At 45.4% G+C, this 18,927-nt stretch overlaps 1 protein-coding gene across 1 annotated transcript in view; it reads right to left on the bottom strand.

Annotated features, from left to right (window-relative positions):
* PPP2R2D (protein phosphatase 2 regulatory subunit Bdelta) overlaps positions 1–18,927 on the bottom strand; it is a 231,782-nt gene that overhangs the window by 49,881 nt on the left and 162,974 nt on the right. The window contains exons 5-6 of the mRNA XM_029609992.1: positions 9,497–9,609; positions 718–895 (exon numbers count right to left, since the gene is read on the bottom strand). Of these exons, the coding sequence (XP_029465852.1) occupies positions 718–895; positions 9,497–9,609 (291 nt within the window). The remainder of the gene's footprint in view (positions 1–717; positions 896–9,496; positions 9,610–18,927) is intronic.

Raw genomic sequence — 18,927 nt, forward strand, 5'->3', positions numbered from 1 at the left:
TCTGGAATCTGGTGCTGCAGGAAGGGGGAACCTTGTGTCAGGAGCTCTTATTCGACTCAAATGTATGGTAGGAAAGTGTCTGTCAGACACAGATGCAAGACCTGTGGAAAATAAGTTATTAATTTATTCCTTTTTTTTTTTTTTTTTTTTTTTTTTTTTTTTTAACAGTACTGAACATTAGGTAGAGGAGCCCATACACAGTGATAAAAGTGTGAAAAAAACCCAGAGGCCCTACAGCTGATAAACAACGGTTTCATGAGAGCGAGGGTAACATTTCTGTGCTGCAGTGCAAACAGAGAGACTAAAGAGCTTACAAGGCAACACACGCACAAACTCCTGCACATGCTCAGTAGCAAAAGTTCTACTGAGCTAAAAAGATAGGTCATTCTAGTGCCGTCACATGTCATCCACATGCCATGGCTAATTTAGCCCTACATGTTGGAGAATATATTTAATTTACATGTTAGGACAATAATTTGACATTTGAGGACTTTTTTCCTTGCTGCAGTAAAGAAACCCAAACACCATTACAAATATTATACTAGGTAATTTCTTAAAATGATTAAACTAGAAGCACTTGGATCTTAATACATTTATGATTTAAAACTAAATTATCCCAGTTTGTATAGGAAGCAAAACTTTTCCCATCATCATCAAAACCTTTACAATAATTTGAGACAATTGATATAATTGAACTGAGGTACTCAAAAAGGATACTAAAACTTCTATCTGTGATTTCTAAATTCCATAAATTAATTCTCAGGTCATCTGCAGAGAGGTACGTTTCATGATCACTATTTACTGAAATTGAGTTTATGTGATATGTATGTGCATTTGCAAATATTCTTCGAGGACTTGCTTCTACCATTAGGTCCATGGGTTTCAATATCGGCACCTGCAAGAAACACGGGAAAAAACACGCTCAATATACAAAGAGCATATTATGCCTAGTCACAAAATCAGTTACAAGGATTTGAGCAAAATAATTTGAAATTTAATGAATTGCCTAAAAATTGCTGAAATTTAAATCCAGTTTTAAAAACTTGCTTTTCAGCATCTGAATGCAAATCTCAGAAAGTACTAGAGATGTGCTTCGTTTTTTCCTGCCGGGTCGTTTTTTGACTCGGATACTTCGTGGTAAAGTTCGGGTTTCCTAGTCTCGTTTTTCGAAAAAACGAAACGAGGAAACCCGAAACCGGGCCAAAAAGCGAAACGGCAAAGGAAGCTTAAAAAAAACCCACCCCAAGCATTTAAAATCCTTTTTTTACATATCTATCATACACTACCACCCCCCCCCCCCATCCCGATCCCTCCCCAAGACTTACAAAGTAGATCCCTGGTGGTCCAGCGGGGTCCCGGGATCCATTTGCCCTCCTCCGTGCCCATGTTTCTGCAGCCGTGCTCTTTAAAATGGTGACGCGCAGCCTCTGAACTACCATGTCACAGGGGCTACCGGCGCCATTGGTCAGCCCCTGTCACATGGCCATCGGCGCCATCTTGTGCTCCTGTCATGTGACTGGAACTGACCAATGGCGCTGAAAGCCTCTGTGACATAGTATGGGCAAAGGCTATCGGCGCCATTTTGATTACTGGCAGCCGACAATGAAATGGCTCCCGGACCCCCGCTGGACCCCCAGAGATTATTGGCAAGCCTTGGGGGGGTCAGAAGGGGGTCAGTAGGGAGACAGCCTGGTTCCAACCAAGGAGCCTGAGGTAGGAAGAGTTGGGTTTAAGCCTGGAAGAGGTTGCGTAGGACAGATTGGCCGAAGGCACTGTCTTGTCGACCATCCTTGTCCAAGCAGTAGTGGGCAGCGAACATGTGCAGGGAACTCCATGTCGCTGTCCGGCAAATTCTAGTGATGGGAACTGCCGCAGGTGGGCTACCAACGTCACCATGGCCCTCACAGAGTGAGCTTTGATTCGGTCTCCAAGCTGAAGGCCCGCTTATGCGTAGCAGAGAGCGATGCAGTCCACTACGACTCCCAATCTATTGTTATCAAAAGGGAAAAAAAAAAAAAAAAAAAGAGTTGAGTGGCTTGCCTGTAACCTGCTGTGCATTCCAAACAGAAAGCCAAAGCCTTCTTGCAAATCCAAAGTATGAAGAGCTTGTTCCCCTCGATAAGAATGAGACCTCGGAAAGAAGGTGGGCAAAACAATGGACTGACTGATGTGAAAATCAGTCACAACCTTAGGCAGGATCTTGGGATGTGTATGCAGGACCACATGATCATGAAAGAATTTTGTGTATGGCGGGTACATAACTAAGGCCTGAAGCTCACTAATTCTACAAGATGAAGTGATCGCCACTAGGAATATGATTTTCCAGGTGAGAAACTTTGGGTCGCAGGAGCTTAAGGTTTAAAAGGAGAATGCATTAGCTGTGCCAGTATGATGTTGAGATCCCAGGACACAACAGGAGGCCGTAGAGGGGGCCTTAGCTGAAGCAGACTCCACATAAAGCAGCCTACTATGGGTTGAACCGATATGGGTGTGCCAGTTGACACCTCGATGGTACGCACTAACTATACTGATATGAGCCTTGACAGAGGTGGTTTTAAGCCCAGACTCGGAAAGGTGCCACAAATAGTCCAAGAACCTGGGAAGGGGGCATACCTCTCAGACCAGACTGAGAACATTTCCATTTCAACCTGTAAGACCTCTTGGTGAAAGGCTTTCTGAAAGCCACCAGCATCTGGGAGACATTTTCCGAGAGGTCCAGTGGCTGAAGGACTAGGCACTCAATATCCAAGCTGTCAAGGGTAGTGCCTGGAGGTTCGGATGGTGCAGGGCACCCTGATTCTGAGTTATCAGGTCAAAGACAGTCCCTAGTCTGATGGGATCTTTCATAGACAGGTCCAGAAGGAGATGGAACCAGACCTGCCTGTAGGGTGCCACAAGATCATGGTGCTTCAGTCCTATTGAAGCTTCAGGAGAGTCTTCAGAAGGAGCGGAAGAGGAGAGTATGAGTACAGAAGACCTGTGCCCCAGTGAAGGGTGAAGGCGTCAGAGGCTGGATGGCCGTCCCACATGAAAAGGGAATAAAAATTGCTCACCTTGCAGCTGTACAGGGAAGCAAAGAGATACATATCCGAGGTTCTAAACCGGTGGAAAACCCGGGCCGCCACATCCAGATTCCGGGACGACTCATGCAGCTGAAAAGAGTGGCTTAGGTGGTCTGCCAGAACGTTCAGCATCCCGGGCAGGTACGCCGCTTGCAGAGACATCCCCTGAAACAGGGCCCAGGACAGGGCTCATGACAGAGGAGGAACGACCCTGTGTCTCCTTGCTTATTGATATACCACATCGCGACTTGATTGTCTGCCCAAATCAGGCCTGCCCAAATCAGGCCTGCCTTGTGGGACAACTGGTCTCGAAATGCCCATAGAGCGTAACGAATCGGCCACAGCTCTAAGAAGTTTTTTTGACAGAGAGCCTCCTAAGCGGTCCAGTGGCCCTGCATGTGGATTATTGGATCAGTTTCAGGTTTGTTTTTTTGGAAACTGAGGAGAGGCACCGGTGGTAAGTACCACTTGAGGCAGGGTAGCCAGGAAGGGAATTCCCTGCTCCAGACTGGAAAGATTCTCTCACCAGGACAGAGAGATATTCAGAGGTTGTGTGATGGTGACATGGGCCTTGAGGTCCTGGGATGCCTGCTGCCATTGTGACCACAACGTTCACTGTGCTCTGCGCATGCAATGGCAGGCTAATGGGGTAACATGGACTGAGGCTGCCATATGGCCCAACAAGCAAAGCAGAAGGTAGGCACTTACATTCAGACTGCTGTGCACGAAGGTTGCCAACAAAGATAGGGCAAGGGCCCAATCGCGGGGCAAGAATGTTTTTGCCTGAGCTGTGTCCAGCCTGGCTCCTATGCAGTCCAGCTGGGGAGATGGGAAGAGGTGAGATTTCGGGTAGTTGATGACAAAACCCAGAGATTGCAGCGCCTGCATTGTCAGGGCCAAAGTTTCCAGCAACCCTGTGCAGGAGTTGCTTTTGACCAACCAGTTGTCCAGGTATGGGAAGTCATGTACCACACAGCACCTGAGATGCACTACCACCACTGCCAGGCACTTGGTGATGACGCGAGGGGCTAAGGCCAAACCAAAAGGCAGCACCCTGTACTGGTAGTAAGCCTGTCCTACTACAAAGCAAAGATACTTTCTGTGTTCGGGAAAGATAGCGATGTACGTGTAGGCGTCCTTGAGATCGAGGGAGCAGAGCCAGTCTCCTCTTTTGAGAGGGGAATCTGAGTGCCCAGTGAACCATTTTGAACTTTTCTTTTCTGAGGAATTTGTTCAATGCCCCGAGATCGAGAATGGGGTGTAAGCTTCCAGTCCTCTTTGGTATGAGGAAGTACCTTGAATAGAATCCTTGGCCCTGATGACTAGGAACGGGTTCTACTGCTCCCACCGTGAGAAGGGCGGATACCTCTGTCTGAAGTATGACCTGCTGGGCAGACGAACCCCATGATGGACATGGGGGGAGAATCCTCTGGGATCCTTCTGAAATTTAGTCGATACCCCTGGCAAACTATGGTAAGGATGCCAATGGTCCGAAGTGATGGTCGACCAGTGGTGGGGCAAAGTAAAGAAGTCCGCCTCCCACTGGAGGATCTAGCGTCAGGGGTACGACTTGTTGACCCATGCTCCCTTGCCTCCAGTCAAAAGCCAGTAGCCGGATCCTGTTGAGGGGCCGACTGGGGTCTAGGCGCTTGTTGTTGATGGAAGTGGCCTCTGGAGCTAGCATGGGACATGCAAGTCCGCGAGGGGGAAGGGTAATATTTCTGCTGCCGATAAAAGGACTTCCTGGAACTTGGTCTGGATAATTTCCTGACAGAGGATGGAGGGTCTGAAGAACTAGTGGAGAGTTGAAGGGTTTCATGGTGATCCTTCAACTGAGCTATTGCATCTCTGACCTGATCTCCAAAAAGGTTTTCACGTATACATGGGAGGGTCAGCCAACTTCTCCCGCACCTCTGGTCGGAGGGCGGAAGCATGGAGCCAGGTCATCCTATGGGCACAGATGCCCATGGCGGCTATCCTGGCTGCTGTTTCAAAAACATTGTAGGTGGACCACAGGAGGGGGAAGGTGCTACCAGGACATAGTGACAACACTGTATGCATATCATGGCTTAGCCATGCATTTATCAATGGGCTGCTGTGGCAAGTCCAAGAAGCTGCTTACTCTGCAGCAGAACTGGGGATGGAACAGCTACTGCAGGTTTCCACAACCCAGAATGAGATGCCACCTCAGCCTGGGAAGAGCCCCTGTCGCTGCCAGGTCCCTACCTAATAGAGAGATCACAGCTGTGGCCGGCTGGAGGAAAAAAAAAAAGTGGTGAGGTTGGGGAGAGGAATGGGCAAAGGGGAAAGAGAATAAAAAAAGTTGAGGGGAGAGATGGAAGAGGTGAGGAAGAGAGAAGAAAGACAAAAAGAATAATAAATAAATATGTTTAAATAAAAACATAAGAAAATACAAAAACATGAGCACACTAAGAAAAATACAAAAAGAAAATTAAGAAAAATGATTGAACACAGTAAAAATGCAAAACAAAGGGTGGCCAAGATGGGACTGAGTTTCTCTAACCTCCTAAAACTTTTGGCTGGCACCTAAATTTTTACCACTGTGGTGTGTTGCCTGTTTGGTGTAGTTTGGTCTCTGTGTGTGATGTGGTCTGTCTCTTCTGTCTAGGTGTGGTATATGTCTGTCTGGGTGTTTAATTTCTATCTCTGAGGGATGTCGTTCCCTTTGTGTGTCTGGTAGGAGTATGTCATATATATACGTATCATTAACCATTTAACCATTAACAAGCACAGAGCAGGAGAATAGAAGAGGCTGTCATGATGGAGCAGAATGGGAAGGAGAGCACAGAATAAACACACATGTGAATAGTATTCACCACGCAAAGCCTCCATTTGGTTTCTCTTCACGTTGCTGAAAGGAGTAAGCTCATACATACGTACACATATAAGTACAGAGAGGCAGACACCATATACCCAGACAGACAGCGAAACAGACACCCAGACATTTATTTTATTTAAAACTTGTATTCTGCTGCTTCCAAATTGTTTATCTGCTCGGTGCGGATTACATCAACATACATAGTCACATAAAACATTAACAATAAAACACATAGGTGATTCTCATGCCACAGCTGCTCTGGAATGGCATTCCATAACACTTACACCTCCCCTAGACGTGTGTATGTGTGCGCGAGCGTCCCTGACTGCGGGGGTGACCCGCTGGGATTTGCTAGGTCTGCTGTCCCCCCCCCCCCCCCCCCCCGAGGAGCTATTACTTGGCCCTGGGTGGGACTGGCCCTGGGCTCGATATCACAGGGCCTCCTCGCACTGAGCGCACAGAGTGTTGGCCTCCTCGCTTTGTGCAGCTCTGATATGGCATGCTGGGTGGAGGCCTTGAGCCTTTATCCCTGTTTCCGTTGGTGCCATGGTTATTGGCGCGTAACCCCTTATACGCGTCTAAGATATGCATGTGGGTTGTACGCGCAGCCCGGTAGGCGTGCGGCGCACTTATAACTTATGTGCCCGGCCCTCTGGGGTGTTCCATTCCAGGTCAATAAGCTGTTGCGTGGCTCGCAAGAGCGGGAAATGATGGGAGGTCTGTCGAAGGCCTTCCAGAAATGGGTTCTCCTCGGGATCCCCCTGGTTTTCTGAAACCGGGATCGTTAGTTCTGCCAGGCATTGGGAGACCAGGTCCGGGAGCTCCTCCCTTGTGAAGAACCGCCTCATGGTTCGGTGGGGGTCTGTCCCCAGGGGGCGTTCCCCTTCGTCTTCTGAGAAGTCCATGCCCTCAAAGGTAGGACTACTTGGCGGTAAGGGCCTATGCCTGGGTCTTGAGGGGCCTGGGGCATAAGGGTCCTCCTGCGACATATGTGGCTGGTCCGCCCAGGAATCCGTTTGCATCCGGACAAAGGCGTGAATCCCCTTGAAGAGTTCCACCCAAGAAATAGACGAGGGGTCCACACTGAGTGGCGCTGTTTCCCTGGGAGCCTCCGGCTGGGAGGGGGTCCCGCTGGGGGTTGCTAGCTCCAGGGAGCCCCCCTGAAGAGCTAGTCCCCGACCCTGGGCGAGTCTGAGCTTGTGGTGGATCTCCCAGGGCCTCCTTGCATTGGGTGCATAGAGCATCGGCTTCCTGGCTCTGGGCGGCCCTGAGGTGACATGCTGAGCAGAGGCCTAGGGATTTTACTTCAGATCTTGGCGGCGTCGAGGTTGCCTGCGTGTACATGTTTCGCTCCGGAGCGCCTGGTCGCATGCGTGTACTTGAGCGCATATTAGTGCGCTTAAATCGGGTTGTGCGCGTATCTGTGCGCGCCGGTAGTAGAGTGTGCGTAGTCCGTGCGACCGGGACTTGCGCGTGCCGCTTATGCGTCTGAGTGTTCTTGTGCGTGTAACTTAGGCGCAGAAGTAGGTTTATGCGCACAGGTAAATTTGTGCGCTCGGCCGGCGGCGATGAGAACGGCGAGATTAAGCCAAGATGGCGACGGCGACCATGCGGGCAAGATGGCGACTGCCTCGGAGGGTCTCCACGTGGGAAAGCCCTTGGAAATGCCGGGGTCTGGCCCTGCTAGGGGCGGATCAACCCGGTGGCGCTGGCTCGGCCAATGGCCTGCGCTCGTCCTCAATCCTCGGAGACTGGCACAAGTAAAGATTTCTACCTTACCTTATCTTCGGCGCTTCCCAGTCTCGACCCGGGCGGTCTCCGGCTGCGGGGGGAGAGGGCAACTACCTTCACCGCCGCTTTTGAGGGTGCACCTGCTGCCTCTAAGCCGCACCCGAACTCGTCTCGCTCAGGGGCTAAGTCCTCGCCGCGAACGGCTCCAGACCGAGGCTGCCCTCTATGCCGCGCCCGAGCCCTTCTCACTCGGGGGCTAGGTCCCTGCTGCGATTCGGCCACCGGACCGAGGCTCTTACCTCCGAGGGACCACGGAAATCACCTCGGGAAACTCAACTGGGGAGGGACCCGAGGGTATCACCGCAGGAGTGCGGGGCTCTTCTTCAGGTAGGAATTTTCTTTAAAATTTGGTAGAACGCTCAGCGAGCATGAGATAGCTCCTAACTGCTTTGGAGACGGAAAATACTGAGGATCTGCACTTTCTGCAGGGGTATATGTACTAGGGGCTGACGTCAGATTGAAATCTGATCCGTCTCCAACTGCTAGCACGAGTACACTATACCCATTGGTTCTGAGTCCATCTGCTACACGCTAGGAAATGGCAGATTCTGCATAGATTTGCTACAGATTTTTAAAAGTAACCTGATTTAAAAAAATTAAGAGACAACTAATTTGAAGAATGTATGGATTTTACATGTATTCAAATTAATTTAGAAGCTTTTTTTTTTTTTTTTTTTTTAAGAAGTTTGCACATTCCTACAAATTATAGGGAAAAAACTATCCTATTACTGAAGATTTTTCCAATTATAAAATCCTATATTGTCAAGAAAAAAGCACTATAAAGAGGGCTCCAGTGTACTTGACTAAGATGATGATGATGGCAAGACTAGAAGAAAACAAAATTATTGGATTCTGGCTATATATTATTTTTAAACTTTACTCAAAATTCCTTATGCCAACTCAAAAATACCAAGTGCAATTTCTAAAACATGGTACAGCAGGTTTTTTTTTTAACCTCCAAGTGACAAACAGGTCTTGCTCTTAAGGTAAGCAAATAAACTTGGTTCTTAAATCTGATTATTGCTAGGAGAATTCTGCACAACTGAGTAGCACAGATTTTGTGTAGAATTCCTCTCCCACGTACAATTTTAAACTCCCCCATAGAATTTGGCACAGAGACCAGGCAGAGAAAGCAGCTTTAGCCTATTCAGGCCAAAACAGAACAACCTAGTGGCAGAGCTAGCTTCATTAGAAAGTGAAAGGCTGGTGGGGGCTAGTCCCAAGTCGGGGGGGGGGAGAGTGTATTTGAGCCTCAGCAAATGGAACAAACTAACTCGGAAAAGTGAGACTAGAACCAGGGTAAAGAGCAAGCTGGAAGGGCAGGGGATGATTAGCAGGATGGACCAACTTTGGGGGGTGGGTGAGAACAAGATTGAAATGGAGGGATCATTTATTTACAATAATTTATTGACTGATTTCCAGATTACTGATTGCCCAAACAAAAATTCCAATAAAATCATAACTTATCTCTACAAAATAATCAAACAAGAATTCATCAGCGATATCCAAGTAGTACAATTTTTCTGTATTGTATTTCAAAATGTATTCAAAGATAGTGATTATATTGTGTTATTTTGACAAAAATATGCAGAATTTTAAAATAGGATTTAAATGTTTTTCTAGCCATACCAAATGTACACAAATAAACTTGATGAATATTTATTAAGGCCAGACAGACTGGTTTACAGCCTTTGAACAGGAACTGGCAGTCCTGCTATAGTGCATGCTTCATAAACCAATGTATACACCTGACATCAAATAGATATGACAGGAAGCACAAAATCAAGTAAAGCAAAGGGCATACCCGTAATGATGTAATCCTAAATGGATCTCTAAGTCTTCCATCATCATCTTTCAAGTTATAACCTTCTGCTCTCTTATCCCTTTCACTTATTTTCCACAATTTTATTGTTTTATCTGAAAATAAAGCATTTATAATGTTATGGAAATTCTAGAATGCAAGAGTAAACATTGCATACATACCATACAGTCAGACAGGCTGACAGAGGTTCAGCAATTCAACATTTGCCTTACAGGTACTTTTATATAGGAATCCATAAGAACACAAAAATCAATCCTCCCTGCCCATTTCTTATAGACAAATGAGTAGCTAATTGGGGGGGGAAAAAAAATCACAATTACTTCCTATCCCCAATCAGGATGATCAGCACCACAGGGATGGCAAACAAGTCCTCAAGTGCCACAAAACAGGCCAAGTTTTCAGGATACCTACAATGAATATGCATGAGAGAGATTTCCATAAACTGTCTCCATTGTATGCAAACCTATCTCATGAATATTCACTGTGGAAATCCTGAAAACCTGGCCTGTTTGTGGAACTCGAGAACTGGAGTTCACCATCCCTGACCTAGAGTATAATGAAAACATTCTTACCCACAAACTCTTTTCACCAAGAACTTGTCCCATTTTATTTAGAAATTTTGTTTTAACTCTGGTAATCTCTACTGGCAAAATTATCCACAATTTGACCACCTCAAGTAACCTCACATGTTTCTGTTTCTCCAAAAGTGCAAAACCTATTTCCTTCAGTCTGACATGTCCCTTGTTTTGTTTTTTTGGATTTGGCAGTTAAAAATAGTTCCCTCATATGTTTATAAGAAAAATTAAATCCAGGTTGTACAGTTTTTCTAAATACACAAAATATAAACCCTAGTATCGCCTGTATAAAACTAGTGGTGCTTTTTACAATTTTTACCCCTTCCCAAATATCTTTATATTTTATTCTGGATAGCTTAAAAAAAAAGATGTTGCATGATAAATATGGGAGGATATCATTTTTTGTTTTGTGCTTCAGCCTTGTTTTGCACATTTATTCCCAGCTTATTAACTAAGATGCCCAGGTCTTTTTTCTACTTGGCATAAAAAATTACATACTTATTGTTTTGCCCAGATAGCATTACCAAATACTTGTCTGCAAAAGATCTTATCTGCCAACTTTATTTATTTATTTATTAAAAAATGCAATACAATTGTTCAATGTGGTTACAAATCAAAACATCAAAACAATAGAAAAATAGAAATATGACAGCAGAAAAAGACCATATCACCTCTCTAACTTGCCATCTGCCCAAGTAATTTAGCTTTACAATTCCCATTACTCAGAGATCCCCTGTATTCATCCCATTTTTTGAGAGTATCCAAATCAGTCTGTATGTTCAGGACATCCAGCAGTATATTTTCATCTTGCACAGTTAAGTGTTACTTATAGAAAGGTCAATTTTGTTACATATCCCTTCCTCCAAATCATTCATAAAAAATGCTTTACAGCAGCAGTCCAAGCATTCATGACCTGCAGGGGCCTACGTAGCACCTTATTTTAATTGGCATATGAGCCATTAATTGTAACTTATTGGTGCCTTCAACTTGTCCAATTCATAGCCATTCAAAAAAGTGAGTTTGCGTACCATAAATGGAATTCTCCGTAGATAGCAGGATGAATTAGCCATGACATGTATATGATGTCATCCAATGGTGCCAAATAGACTAATCTCTCTAGCTCAGCAATGTTTAACTACTGAGCATGCACAGCAGTTCCCATGGGGGTGCTGCTTCGTGAGCTCCTCATTCCATTGTAGAGTTTAGCTTTAGCTAGTTAGTCTACTCTTCAGGGAGGCAGGTGGGTATTAAGTATGGCTAATTCATCTTGTGGTCTGTAAACCAGTTTACAGTAGCCAGCTCACTTTCGCCGTTGGACTACTAGGTAAACAGGCTGTGCAAAACTGCTTTCACAAAGTTGCTGTCACTTCTTGACAGAATGACCAGACAATAGTGGGACATAAAGGTGTGAACTGATGACCAAGCTGCAGCTTTGCAGATGTCTTCTATGGAGATGGTTCTTAGGTGAACAACTGAGGCAGCTGTGGCTCTTACTTGATGAGCCTTGACAGTCTATAATCTGAAGGCCAACCAACACATAGCAAAGCACAATACAGTCCGCTAGCCAGATGAACAAAATGTGTTTGTCTAAGCAACACCTAGTCTGTTAGGATAGTAGGAAATGAACATTTGAGAAGCCTGACTGTGGATGAGTCCTCCTCAAGTAAATGGCCAAAGCCTGATTACAGTGCAGTTAATGGAAGAAACTTAAGTAGAAACTTAGGATGAGTGCAGAGTATCACCCTACTGTGAAACAATTGCAGGTACGGAGAGTATGAAACTCATGCTTTTGGTTTGCTGACTGTTCTAGCTGAAATAATAGCTTCTAAGAACACTACCTTCCCAAGGAAGAAAGTTCAAGGAAGATGATTCCAGTGGCTCCTAGGAAGGCTTCATCAGCAGTGCTAAAATGACACCAAGATCCCATGGCATAGGAGGTTTCTTAGCCTGAGGCTTTGTATGCCTCAGGTCCTTCATAAATTTTGATACAAGAGAATGAAGGGAGATCAACGTTCCATCCACTTGAGGGTGGTAAAGCCGCAAGAGCACTAAGATACAGTGTTAGTGACAATATATTGAGACCTGATGAGGAGATTAACATGTACTGAAGAAGATCCTTGGGAGTACAGACAAATGGGTTCAGAAAGCCTGCTTGACATCATGATAAGAAATGCTTCCATTTAAAGCTATACATTCTTCTGGTGGATAACTTCCTAGCCAAAATCACAATGTCCTCATCCTAGTTGGATTGTGAAAAGCACTCAACATCCATGCCCTCATATTGGGAGAGGGGAGGCTCGGAAGACAAGACAACTCCCCTCCTGTGTTAGTTTGTCCGCTGATTCCTCTGGGAACAAACTGGCCTTACTAACAACTTGATAAAGGAGGAGAACCACACCTGTCTAAGCTAAGCTGGGGCAATGAGGATAAGGTGTGCTTGGTCCTTGAATATCTTTTGCACCGTCCTCGCCACCAATACTAATGGTGGAAACGCAAACAGCTAAAAAGCATCCAGAGCAGATCTGAATTTGCTTTGAAGAATGGAGCAAAATGTGTTCACTTTTTTGTTTTCTGATGCAACAAAATCGACTGACTGTTGACCACAAAAGGTCAAATAGCCTGTTTGTTACACCCTGGTCCAGAGACCACTTGTGAAGTTGAAAAACCTCTGCTGAGGCAATATGCCAACGTATTAGAGAATACGGGATGGTAAGTTACCTGAAGGAAAGCCCCGTGACGGAGGACCAATTCCCAAATTATCTGAGGCTCCTGGTAAAGGGTCCAGGACTCTGTGCCTCTTTGCTCGTTTAAACAGAACATTGTCATTTGGTTGTCTGAGTCAGAATTCTATTTTCCTGAAGATGAGAGAATACACTTTTTTAGTGTTTAACTAGCGGTGGCCCGCCACGCGTTGCAGTGGCAGAGTCAGGTTCTTTTCTCCCCCTCCCCCTTTGGTCACTAACCCCCCCCCCTTCACTCCCCTGTCCCCATTCCAACTGTCACCCCTCACACTCACCTCTCTTCCCTCTGTGTCGTGGTGGCCCGCCACGTGTTGCAGTGGCAGAGTCAGGTTCTTTTCCCCCCTCCCCCTTGCTCATATACCTCAGTCACACATCGTCCTCCCCCTTGGTCACTCACCCCCCCCTTCACTCCCCTGTCCCCACTCCAACTCTCTCCCCTCACACTCACCCCTCTCCCCCTTTGGTCACTAACCCCCCCCCTTCACTCCCCTGTCCCCACTCCAACTCTCACCCCTCACACTCACCTCTCCCCCTCTGTGTCTCTCCCCTGACACTCACCGCCCCCTTCATTCTCCCTCCCCCCGCCTACTCCCTACCCTTTCGTCAGTGACAGCACACCCTCTCTGAATCTCCTTCCCTGACAGATCCCCTCCCGCTCGCAATGCCCTCCCAGCTGATCCCCCCCCCCCGTCCCTCTCCCTCTTGTGCGGTTCTGCGCAGCCCACTCCCGAAGACGTGAGGTCAGCGAGGATCCCTCCCTGTCATGCACATGAGCCGTACCAGGTCGCCGCCACAGCTCCTCCTAGGTGTCGAAGTTCGGCCGGCCGACACCACCACGCCCGATATTGCCGTCGGTCCGCCGCTGCTGCTCCTCCCAGCGCCATTTTGGTCCCGCTGTGCGCTCCCGCCCGAGCATGTGCAGTACAAGCAGCTTCATTTCCCAAGGTAGATAGCGTGTATTGCATGTCTGTCCAACACGTCGCTGTTTTCCCCACACACATCTAAAAATATGTTTTTCTCTGTAACCGTGTGACATCTATGTAATCTAGATAGAGAAGAACCTTGCCGAAAGTGAAAGGAAGGTTGTGTCCAAATTTGAAAGCAATTGGTGCAGTAGTTTCTGAGATTATCGATTACGTCCAAACTATTTTACATTTTTATTTATATAGATTGTATCATTTGTATTTATTGTATTTTATATTGTTGTAATTCATTTCGAACAAAAACCTTTTGGTAATGAAGTGGAACAAATTATTGTAAATAAATAATAATCTCAACACATGCCAAATGGCTTGTATTCTAAGAGGTTGATCTGGAACAGACAATCCATTGTCACTCAAATTCCTTAAATTTTGAAGGAGTCTGTATGCATGCCTCACCCTCTGGTAGACTCATCCATTGCCAATGTTACCTGATGTGGTAAAACTTATAGAAAAAAAACAAAACAGCTGTGGGAACATTGGATTCAGCTACCAATGGAGGGATGCTTTTATTTCTGGGTTTACCTGTATGGAATGCCACAGGCTGATGCAGCTGATCATGCTGGGAGTGGATACTCCATTGGAGAGCTCTCATATTCAGGTGAATCATAAGGATTCACATGCAGCACCTCTGCCATGTACCAGAGGACAACCAGAATTATTGAGGCTGAGACTTGATCTCACTGCAACAAGTTCTAGACCAGTGCTCATAGGCAGGTCACCCTTGCTGACAGGAGGAATGTTTTCTCCTCCAACGAGTCTATCCATGCCCCAATGAACTTGATTCTCTGGGTGGAGATAAGGTTCAACTTAGTGAAATTGACTATAAAACCTAGTGACTGAAGGAGCTAGATAAGTCTTCTGCAAGGAGTTCAGCACTTCTGCCTGAGAAGGCCCTGTCAACAGCCAGTTGTCCTCATAAGGAGAAACACAAATTCCCCAATGACAAAGACATACTCTGTTGCTACCACCAAGCATTTTGTGAAGATCCTTGGGTCCTCCGAGAGCTCGAGGAGCAGAGCCTATTATTTATGAAACTTCTATGTCACATTATCCAATATTCTAAGTGGCTTACAAAAAACAAACATTCATAAATAAAACACATAAATAATGCAATAGACAGCTATAGTATTCTTATCCCGCTAAATTACTGGGCCACAGATACTTTAAGTCATTCTGCTAATTAAAAGCAAAGATTTCTTTAGCAGAATTTAATGAATGCCTGACTACAGTATCCACCTGGCTTCCTACTTCTAAATTTAAAGTGAATCCTGTTGAAGGCCATGTGATTCTCTAAAAACACAGATCCAGGTGTTCTCCCCCTCAAGAAAATGGAAGATACAATATTCAGGTAAGAGACCTTGTTTCTACTTTCGGAGTCATATTTAACTCAAGACAATTTTGAGACTCAAATTTCTACACTGTTTAAGTGGTCTTATTGTTTGCAGCTGATCAGGTGGCTTAAACCATTTTCAGAAGTTCATGATTTTAAAGCACTGACATTCATTGACATTAAGCCATCTAAATTATTGCAAATCGCTTTATCATAATCTCACGATACACAGACTACAAATTGTTCAAAATACTGTGGCCAAGCTCATTTCAGTTCTATGTAAAGCCCATACGCTGCTTTTATGTTATATGTAAACCAATGTGATGTACCCAACGAATGTCGGTCTAGAAAGAACTTTAAATAAATAAAATATGATCACATCTCTTCCCTATTGTAGGAATTCCACTGGCTGCCAGTTTATCATATACAGTTCAAAACTGGATGTTTAACTTTTAAAGCATTTTGAAGGGGTACATCTCCCTATCCAAGTACCACTCCCACTAAATTGACTCTTCATCACCTTCCCTCTTTTTTCCCTTCCCTTCATTCACCCTCCAGCCATTTCAACAATCTCCCACTTTTCATATTCCCCCCTTTCCATTTTCTCCGCTTATCTTTTCCTCCAGGAATAGTAAGTCCCATGGCAACAATATTTTATTTTTATTTTATTTAGTAAATGATTTGTTTATGCTAGTATTCTATCTAGCTATTGACTATTTTATGTATATTTTAAATTTAATTTTATTTTGATTGTTTTAATTTTATTGTATTCTTTGTAAACCGTTTCGACAAAATTTATTTTTATAAAATGGTATATAAATGCCTCTAAATAAATAAACAAACAAATAAATAAATAAATATCTTGCAAATCGTTTAGTTCCTTATCACCCGAGACCATCACGTTCTTCCCAGGCTGAACTATTAAGACTCCCATCTCCCAATGAAATTCATCTGGAAAACAATGAGTTTTCCTACCTAGGGCCTTGTCTTTGGAACTTCTAACCACTTACTCTAAGTGTGTGTGTGTTGGGGGGTGGGGGGGGGGGAAGAGAGAGAATGTTTGTTAAATTCAGGAAACATTTAAGACTTGGCTGTTCTCAAGAACCTTTATCCTTTATTGTATTTTATTTTTAGGTATTACAATTAACTTATATTTATTTTTAAAGGCTCTGTATTAGGTTTTATAATTTATTTATAGTGATACTATTTTATTATAACACTGATATTTTATTTATTGTTCTTTGTGTGTTTGTTTTAACTTTGGATTTTTTATATATTACATTGATTATGAGTCAAGAAAGGCGATTTATCAAATATAATAAACATTAAAGCTAAGGTAGTGCATTGTTTCCAACATGAATCTGAGGTATTTCCTGTGAGATTGATAGATAGGGATTTAAGCATACACATCCTACAAATAAAGAGCACAGATCCAACTCTACAATTTGGATGAAGGGGTAGGATGGTGTAGAGGGCATTCATCTTGAATTTCTCACCTAACAATCTCCTGATCAGTCTTTGTAAATACAGGATGGGTTTTAATTACCTGATTTCTTGAGGATAAGAAAATAGTGGGAATAGAACTCTTTGCCACATTCTTTGGGAGGGATAGGCTTTATCTCCCCCTAGCTGAGAAATGATTCCATCTCAAAATGAAGTTGGGTCGAGTGAGATGGATCTGGATTGAAGGCTAAATATTAATGAAGTGCTGGGGCTCGGGGGGAGCACAAAACTATAACCAGGCCCAAACATTTTGAAGGCCTTTGGTAATCTTCCTCCACTTGTTGAGAAACAGCTGAATCCTTCCCCCTACTAGAGGGGTCGAGCTCCATTTGTTGGGGCTCATCAAAAGCCTATCACAGTTTGGGCTTACACTGCTGCTGAATCTTAAGTTGCTGTCTCTCATGTGAGTGTCCTCTGGGCCCAGAGTTGCTGTCACGGCAGTGCAGGTGTAGTACGATATCACTGAAAATGGTGCAAGGATCGTCTAAAACAGATGTGGCCAATCTGTGGCTCTTTCATGTGCAAAATATGGCTCTTGCCCTCCTGGCCACATGGCAAATGAGCAGCACTGCATAGGGCAGGAGGGGAGGGGCTGGAGCAGGAAGCTCACACACAATAGATTAAAGCAGAAAAGAGACATACTCTTTCCGCCCCATTTACCCCTCCTGACCTCACAGTGTTGCTTGTTGCTATAGAGACAGAAGAGCGGAGCAGGAGCAAGCATCTCTGTTCATCCCTGCTCCACTCCTTCCTCCCTCTCTTATGCAATCAGCAGCAGTGGAGGACAGGAGGGGAAAAGTAGGAGGGGGTGAGGCTGGAGCTGACAGGACAGCAGTTAGCTTCCTCCTGCTCTCACCATCTTGTCCAACCCCTCCACCTCCATCCTCACCCCACCTGCTGCCTGGGTAGAAGGCTCTTCTCTGGGCTGCAATCTGGAGGGAGAGACTGGAGTGTACACAGGCGCAGCAGCTCACTATGCTCCCAAGACTTGAGATTCAGCTGACAGCAGAGGTAAGAAAGAAATCACCCAGAGGTCCAGTCAGGCCAGAATAATTAGTGGCAAAGGAAAGGAAGCGAATGATGAAAGGGGGTGAGCAGAGATGGGAATGAACTTAGCTAATGAATATGTTGGGGAACAGTGTATGAAGTGAATGTTGGGGGAAAAGAGGGGTGTGCATGCTTGAAGGAGAAATGGTACAAGAGTGGATGAATGCTTCTGAGGTGAATGATGTAAAAAGGGATGCATTTTTCAAATGCTGGGGGGGGGGGGGGGGGGGGGGGAAGACAGCACAAGGGGAAGCTTATTTCTTGGGAAGATGATGGTGAGGGGTGAATATTTTTCCCTCCAAGCTTCTTAAAATCAACAATGCAAATTGGACGGACTGACACCTTACTCCTCCCCAAAGTCCACACAACAGGAGACCAGGGCTTGGTTGATGAAAATAGAGAGAGGGAGGGAGAGAGGGCCAGGATAGGGTATTGTATGAGAGCCATGTGGGGGGAGTGGAGGGGGCCATGAGAGAGCCAGGGATGGGAATAGGAGGATTTCAAAAGAACGGAGAAAGGCAGCAGAGAGGTTTGAGAGAGCTAGGAGGAGGGTGTGTGTGCAATAAAGTCAGCAGTGGTGATTGTGGGGAGGGTGAAAAAATAGAAATGGTGTCACAGTGGAGCAGAGGTGGTGATGGGGAGGGTGAGGATGGGTGACAGTCATAGGTAGTGAAAGTGAAAGGAAGGGTGAGAAAGACCTAGAAGGAATGAAGAGGGAAAAGGAGGGTGGCAGGGCTGGGGAGAGAAATGAAGCTAGAGGTGTGATAGGAATGGAGGGGTGATAAGAGCCAGAGCCAGAGAAGGATTTGAGAAACACGAGTAGAAAGGGGGGCAGTGCAAGAGGGGGCGAATGTGAGAGTACCAGAAGTGGTAATGATGAGTGTATATGAGACAGCCATAGAGGACACTGGAAAGGTTTGTCAGAAGGAAGGAGAGAGAGAGAGAACAAGATGGAGTGCGGACAGAAGAGGATGTGGCAGCAGGGGAGATACTAGTGGTGGGCAGAGGGTGAGGAGAAAGGGAGCAGAGTAACACAAGCAGAGGGAAGGTAGGGTTAATGTTGGAGCCACTACATCCCTGTCATTGTTTTTGTGGGATTTGGGGAATGTTATGCTGAGCTGTTGAGAGACACACTGTTAGGGGCAAGGCCTCGGCTCGGATTGAGAATGATGGGGCCAAGAATGAAAGACAGACATTGGGCAGAGCATGGGTGAGAGAAAGAGGGAGATCCAAG

This window comes from Rhinatrema bivittatum, chromosome 7 (genome assembly GCF_901001135.1).
Source record: "Rhinatrema bivittatum chromosome 7, aRhiBiv1.1, whole genome shotgun sequence".
Classification (NCBI taxonomy): Eukaryota; Metazoa; Chordata; class Amphibia; order Gymnophiona; family Rhinatrematidae; genus Rhinatrema; species Rhinatrema bivittatum.